The 7,795-nt window shown below is 41.2% G+C and overlaps 1 protein-coding gene across 1 annotated transcript; it reads left to right on the top strand.

Annotated features, from left to right (window-relative positions):
• The first annotated feature begins 3,600 nt into the window (after nt 1-3,600).
• On the top strand, nt 3,601-6,234 carry slitrk5b (SLIT and NTRK-like family, member 5b). Its single transcript, XM_035676919.1, has one exon. It carries the CDS (start codon nt 3,631-3,633, stop codon nt 6,232-6,234), a length of 2,604 nt encoding a protein of 867 aa, XP_035532812.1. The 5' UTR covers nt 3,601-3,630.
• The last annotated feature ends 1,561 nt before the right edge of the window (nt 6,235-7,795 follow it).

Below are 7,795 nucleotides of genomic sequence, written 5' to 3'. Positions count from 1 at the left end.
GAAGCTGCCTGCCATAGAAGGATCTGCCCTGGGCATAGATCCATGTTGGGGGTGAATACACGTCCATGATGGCTGATAATGTGGCCATCATCTTTTTTCATTTTTTTTTTTCTCCCCCATCTCCTCGAGGGAGACAACAGATACCCTGGGAGGCATGTTCTCAGACTGCCTGCTGTTAGCTTTCTTGTATCCAGAAGATGTTTTTCATGCCCTTACAAACTCGCTCACATTCTTCTGCTGCAGTCTGTCCTCAGTCTTCCTCTTGTTACAGTTTTTGCCCTCCTTGATCTTCCGCCTCTGCTTCTTCTGTACCCACCGCAGGTCCTCTTTGTTCCTGACGTAAAATACCTCTTTTTGTCATTCAGCAGAGCCTTCAGTTCTGGGACCCAGGACTTGTTGGAAAAACACTGCCGCTCCTCAGTGGACACGTTTTCAAAAATTATGCATGATGCAGTGAGTCAGGCTGTCTGCAATGTCCTCCCCTTGATAACCCAGAGATTTCTACACAGACCTGCAAATGTAGTTTTAACTACCCAGGTGCAAGCAGGAAATGGTGAATAAAGGAGTATCTTATATCTTTCCTTTTCCATATTGCATGAAATTATAAGAAGACCCCAAGCTTTTATAAACTTAGATAATACTATTACAGTGCCACAAAAGAACCCTTGCATAATGTGCTGACATAATAATCTTAAAAAGGTCTGTATTGTCTCGTTGTTTGCTGTGTAACATCACTTCTGATGCAACAAAGGCTTGCAAGAGCCCTGACAGTAATGTTTCTGCCAGACAATAGCAGAACAGTTCACTGGGATACCGAGTGTTCTTGCATGCTCCAGCTGGACACAGTTGACAAAGTGCGATGCACCATCTGTAAGGAACATATATCAGAGGCACTACCCATCATCCTCTGTGGCACAGCTCCAACTTCATTTATGTATTTCTGACCTTGGAGCACATAATTGTTAGTCATCATCATTTTCTTCCAGTCATTTGTTATGCTGATTCCTTTCATGTGCATGTGAGAGAGAGTGTGTGAGTGTGTGTGTGTGTGGAGAGTGCTCTCTTCTGCTCCCAGTTGGAGAAGATTATGTTCAGTGTCATGGAAGACTTGGAGAGATATTAAATGAGGCTCGTATCATGCATCGCCTGTGTGCCTCATGTTCCCTCTGCACATTGTGACCATGGATAAACATGAATTATCATACTGCAGAGAGATGCAAACATATGTGAGAAAACAATCATCAAAATGCAAAGACGCAAAATTTACTCAAACAAATTTGAAAGAATATTTCATTAATATTAAAAAAAGAATCCACTCATTCAGATATTTGTGATGACAGCTGTTTTAATCAAATAAGTTAAATATTATAAGCCAGCTGCACAGTTTGCTTACCACATTGCAACAAACATAATTGCTAATTTATGCAGAAATAGTGGCGTAATGATGGGGTTTAACTAATTCTGAGGGTCTAGCCCAATATATGCAGCACAATTCTCTGAAGGAGGAGTAAACAGAAGCACAAATGAATTGCATGCAGGCTGAATACAGCCTTCATACTCTTTAATATGAGCCAAGGGCAGTGTCCCTGATGTGCCTGCTCTCCTCCCATGTGAGCAAGAGCCAAGTGGAGAGGATGATGGATATAGCTCCACGAGGACACAGCGATATACAACGATACTTGACATGTTTCCACATGAGTGCCACCGCATCAGGTTGAGTAGGGCATGACAGGTCTATTTCTTTACCTTTTGCCCTGCCACTAAACTAACACCATATTTCCTATGCCCCACCAGTTCAGATGCTACTGCTGATAAATTCAAATGAATGAATTGAATAATTCACTCTAATTATACCTCTGCAACAACTCGTGCCAGGACTGTTTTGTTTCCATTAAGATCAGGTGAAAGCACACTCAGTAAGGCCGGTGAGTCATACTCTGTGTGACTCATAGTTTACTATTCAATTTTGATAAACCAACAGGCAAACATTGCACCATTTCAAGGGTATTACTTTTCATTTCCAAGCTTTCTGTTGGCACAGGGTGATCAATAGACAGCATACCATGGCAAAGTCCTAGTGTGTTCATGGATTATGCAGTGGATGATATGATTATTAAGGCTCTTCTGCACAGGCCATATAAGCACTTTAGTGCTGCTTTTGAGGAGTTGGAATGGGATGAGTGTGACAGTTTATTAAAGGGTCTGCTGTTACCTGGATTTTGCCAAAATAATCTGACTGGGCCATAAACCATTGACATTAACAACCACTGACGGGCAGAACTGAAATGGACAGAAAGTTAACAGTCTGATCAGCCAAGCACCTGCAGGGCACCTTATGCACTGTGGCTAGACCAACAGCTTTTTCTTCAGGTGAAATGTCCAAAAATAGCAGCTGGGATGTAAATAAAGTGCGCTGCCAGTGCCATGTTAGAGATATGTAATCAATTCCTGTCAGGTCACAATAAAGACACACTGTCACCAATGTTTTAGGCTACATCTCTCGCTCTCCAACTACCTAACATTACAGGATTGCCAGATTATGAAAAAGCTGATGTAACCTGACATTCCGGTGGAGTTATTTTTTTTTTTTTCTCAGGATAAATAACATGATAAGCGGTTTAACAACCCGTTAGAGCGCAGGAGCGCGCTTAGCCCGGTGAATTATTTCTTTATTTTAATTTTATTTTTTTTGGGACATCTTTTCCGTAGGTAGGTCAACATCTTTTGGGGGAATGTATCTCGGTATGATGCTCCAGTGAGCTGATTGTTTGTGCATGAAATGACTTGACATCCTCCCCGACCACCGAGTGCGTGCGTGAGTGTGTGCGTGCGTGCGTGAGCGTCCACGGAGAGAGAGAGAGAGAGAGAGAGCGAGAGAGAGAATAAGCAACTTTGTTACCAGGCATAGCTGTGTCTCCTCCGGCACAGCGTGGTAAAAAAGAGAAGCAGTTGGCAGTTATGGTTGATCAGCGTTTCTTTCATCCTCTCCGGTGCATTAGAGACGGCGAACGTGCTCGCGTTGAATAGATCCTGTTCCCCATTTCCTTTTTTTTTTTTTTTTTGTGGACGGATTAAAAATAAAAGATGCGCTGAAACACCTAACGAGCCGACGTCTTCATCAGTGTGCGTGAGGTATGTATTTCTACCAGGAGTTAGACATTCAAATTATGCAGGCTGTCTTATGTCTGACAAGGCTTGCACTGTGATACAGAAATCTCCGCTAACCCTCTTCAATTTACATATTTAAATTCAAACCCAGTATATAATTGCATATTTCAATGTCTTTACAAGCAAATGCGATGTGGCTTATTCCTCTCACAGCGGATTTAGACCTTTGTTTTGTGCTTATGTCTTGCTTTGACCTTGCTTTTTGTTATTTACATAGCTTGAAGGAGTTGCTTTCTGCCCTGCTTTGTTTGAGCCATTTTAAAATCAGCAGCCACACAGCCAGAAGTTACCTCTGGGTAATAGCAAATGAAGCTTTGACTCATGCAGGCTACAGCTTGTTGTGTGGAAGTTTGCTTTCATTGCAGGCTGCCTGTTTCACATCACCTTGTATGTCTTTTGTTTCTAGATGACATTGAGGATATCTTAGCAGGACTGTGAACTCGGGCCATCATTTGCAGGAAAATGCATCTTTGGATTTCATATGTTTTGCTAAGTGCAACGTCAATGTGCACTGTTGAGATGTTTGGCAGTTATGGAGAAATATGTCAAAGACTGTGTGCCTGTGAGGAGAGAGAGGGGATACTTACAGTGAGCTGTGAAAACAGAGGAATTGCAAGTCTCTCAGACATAAGCCCAGTGTACTTCTCCCAGTATCATCTGCTGCTTACAGGGAATATTTTGAAGAAGCTATCTGCCAATGATTTTGTTGACTACAAAGGACTTACAATATTACATCTGGGAAATAATGACATATCTGAGGTGGAAGCTGGAGCTTTTAATGGACTTCAGGGATTAAAACGATTGCATCTCAACAATAACAAAATTGATGCCTTGAAGGAAGAGTTTTTCTTTGGCCTTGAAAGTCTGGAGTATCTACAAATTGATTATAATTATATCACTCACGTGGCACCTAATGCCTTCAGCAGACTTCGACATCTGGAGGTCCTGATTCTAAATGACAACTTAATATCTACTTTGCCTGTGAACATTTTCCAGTATGTACCACTGACTCATTTGGACTTAAGGGGGAATCAGCTCAAAGTGCTTCCCTACTCAGGTCTGCTGGAGCACATGAACAGTGTTGTGGAGTTACAGTTGGAGGAGAATCCCTGGAACTGTTCCTGTGAGTTGATTGCACTTAAGACCTGGCTCGAGAGCATATCATACACAGCTTTAGTCGGTGATGTCGTTTGTGAGTTCCCGTTCCGGCTTCATGGGAGGGATCTTGATGAGGTTTCAAAACAAGAATTGTGCCCGAGGAGAGCCATAGCTGAATATGAGATGCCACCACTGCCGCATCTGAGCACCGATGCATACTATAGGACCACGCCAGCTCTAGTCACAGCCTCCTTCACCTCATCTGGGATTGCACGGTCCTCATCCAGACCCACTAAGGGACCTCGCCAGTCAGGCAAATTAAAATCAAGACCCACTTCTCGCATCCCATCAAATAAACCACAAAATTATGGTCAAATTATTTCATATCAAACCAAATCCCCCGTGCCTTTAGATTGCCCAACTGCCTGCACCTGCAATCTTCAAATTTCAGACCTTGGCCTGAATGTGAACTGCCAGGAGCGGAAGATTGAGCATATCTCAGACTTAAATCCCAAACCTTACAATCCCAAAAAGATGTATCTAACTGGGAATTATATCCCTGTGGTGCGCAGATCAGATTTTATCGAGGCGACCGGATTAGATTTGCTTCATCTTGGCAACAACCGAATAGCTCGCATACATGATAGAGCTTTTGGCGATTTGACACATCTAAGAAGACTATACCTTAATGGGAATCTGATTGACCATCTTACATCTGAAATGTTTTTTGGATTGGAGACCCTGCAGTTCTTATATTTAGAATACAATGTCATTAAAGGGGTTGCCCATAACACCTTTCATCATGTACCCAAACTCCAACTTCTTTTTCTGAACAATAACCTCTTGAAAACTTTACCAGTGGGGACATTTAATGGCCTGACGTTAGCCAGGCTAAATCTTCGCAACAACCATCTGCGATATCTGCCAACTAGTGGTGTGCTGGATCAACTTACTGCACTGGTGCAAGTCGATTTGTTTGAGAATCCCTGGGATTGCTCTTGTAGCATACTGGAGCTGAAGATGTGGCTCGAGCAGCTTAGCACAGGCACAGTTGTAAACAATGTCATCTGTGGCTCGCCTAAGAGGCTAGCTGGGGAGGATATGAGATACATTAAGACAGCTAATTTCTGCCCTAATAACTCCGATATACTTGCTTCCATGATCCCACCCTCTGAAGAATCTTTTCCTGGCAGCACTATCACCATAGAAACATCCTTGGACTCTGACATACAATACAGTGCTATTCCTTTATCTGTGATGATTCTTGCCCTTCTCCTCATGTTCATTGTGTCTGTGTTTGTGGCTGCAGGATTGTTCGTGGCAATGAAAAAGAGACGTCAAAAGAGTCAAAACAAGCAGAATAACTCCATGAATGCTTGCATTAGCTCTCTCAACATGGAATATGGTCTTTACAAAAAGGGATCCATTCCCAAAGTCAGAACATCTGCTGGACATGTATATGAGTACATCCCACCTCCCACAGAATCCACATGCAGAACGACTGCCCACACCCCGACGGACAGTAAATCGGTGGATGGATTTAGAGACTTTGATGAGTTGAGCGGTGCTTTTCTGGGTAACTCAGATGAAGAGGCAGCCAGTAATGTAATAAGCTCGGAATACAGTGCCACTACTCCAGAGCCTCTTAACAAGACCTCCACCCCTCACCAAGACGATCTGTGTTGCTACAGAGATGTACTTGAGCCTGACAAGCACACACGCTACAGCAATACGTTACCATGCAAGCATACAGCGCATTCATCGAGTCAGTATACCTCAGACTTTGATGCAAGGCATCAATATGTGCACCCAGAGAGAATACAACAGACAATACTATATTGTACAGCACCAAGTACTGTTTATGTGGAGCCTAACAGGAGTGAGTACTGGGAACTGAAAGCAAAGCTTCATATTGATCCTGATTACCTTGAGGTTCTTGAAAAACGAACAACATTTACACAGTTTTAAAGAGACTTGGCCTCTGGATGGATGCATTCATGCAGTGGATCCATTTTAATCAGGAATGAGATCATGTTTTAAAACACACATTTATTAGTACAATGCATTGTGAACTACAGTAGGCATTTCTGGGAATCATGCTTTACAGAATTGAATAATAAAGGGGAACTCTACTCATTTTAAAGTATCACTTAACACTTCATGCCTGTGGTGTTTTAATAGTTTGGTTTCAATTTGTAAATATGAACAAGCAAACAGAGATTCAGGGCTCTTATGACTCATCCCATCATAAAGTACATCCTGGAGGTGTTTCATTGACAATGATGTGAGTCTGAGCTTTGACTCTCAAATTAGCTGCATTTCATGAGTGTTAATGAACCGTGCAGATGATATGTTCTTATCCCCAAATAAACCAGGTTTTGTTACAGTTATATGTATGGCTCCCAGTTCTGTCTTTTCAAATTTATTCAAAGCGAAACACATACATGAGACTAAATCAGATTTATTCCACAAGTAAATGTATCTGTAAACATGAATTTGACCTGTGTGTATGTGTTGACAAAAGTCACATAGCCTACACATCTCTTAGGAAATTGTGCTCCAGTGAAAAATGGAGTCAGACACATTTAGTTTGTCCTCCAGTACGCACAGCCGGGGGATAATAATATTAAATGTATGAGATCATAAAACAAATTCCAATGTAATATCTCAAATCACAGATTACGAGGCCAGTAAATCTCTGCTCTCTTGTTTGCAGATTTGTGACAGAATAATTAATGTATCCTAAAAATGTACTGAACTGACCTAGTGCATATACTGTAGGGTAATGTGTGGAAATCGGTGGGGTTCCCTCAGAGCTTCCCCATCTCCAAACCACCTGTACTTGTAGATTATGGACATATGTTGCACTTGTATTGAGTTAAATATTAATGTATTGTAACTGTACTCAGAAATGTTGTCTCTAACTACAGCTGTATTCAGATGCATTGCAAATGAAAGAAAATTAGCTCTAACTGCAGGTCCACATCATGCATCCACAAATATGTATATGAAAAATGCTTTTTTTTTGGCATTTTACATGAACAGTTTAAAAACACACTTGCTGAAAATTGATTAACGAGTATGTATTTTTTACCAGAGCCAAAGCACTTCACAAAATTATCCGCTCATAATATGCAAAGTTTGACACACAGAGGGTTACAGCAAAGCACAGTCCTGTGTTTTATCGTACCCTATTATACAACCATTTTTCTTAATTATAGGTCTGAATATACTTACAGAAATTGTATTCCAGTTGCATTACATTTGAGTAGATTTGCAATACAATAAGGGTGTAATCTTTCTCCATATACTTCTGTTTTAAATTCAGCTGAAACTCTTTAAAAATCTGTTGGCCTCTGGCCCATATAAAACATATTGTATTATATGACTATTTTTATACAAAAAATATATTTCTTTTCTTTGTTTTCCTTGTACAAAAAATGCACTACTGACTTCTGCAGGTCAACAATGATGTCAATTTTCTGAAATGCACAATATGGTAACACATGTGCATATAGCCATAGAAGTA

The sequence above is a fragment of the Morone saxatilis genome, unplaced genomic scaffold (assembly GCF_004916995.1).
Source record: "Morone saxatilis isolate NCDOM2014 unplaced genomic scaffold, NCSU_SB_2.0 Contig5, whole genome shotgun sequence".
Taxonomy (NCBI): Eukaryota; Metazoa; Chordata; class Actinopteri; family Moronidae; genus Morone; species Morone saxatilis.
Note: the sequence above shows the minus strand (reverse complement) of the source record. Positions and strands in the feature narration are given on the sequence as shown.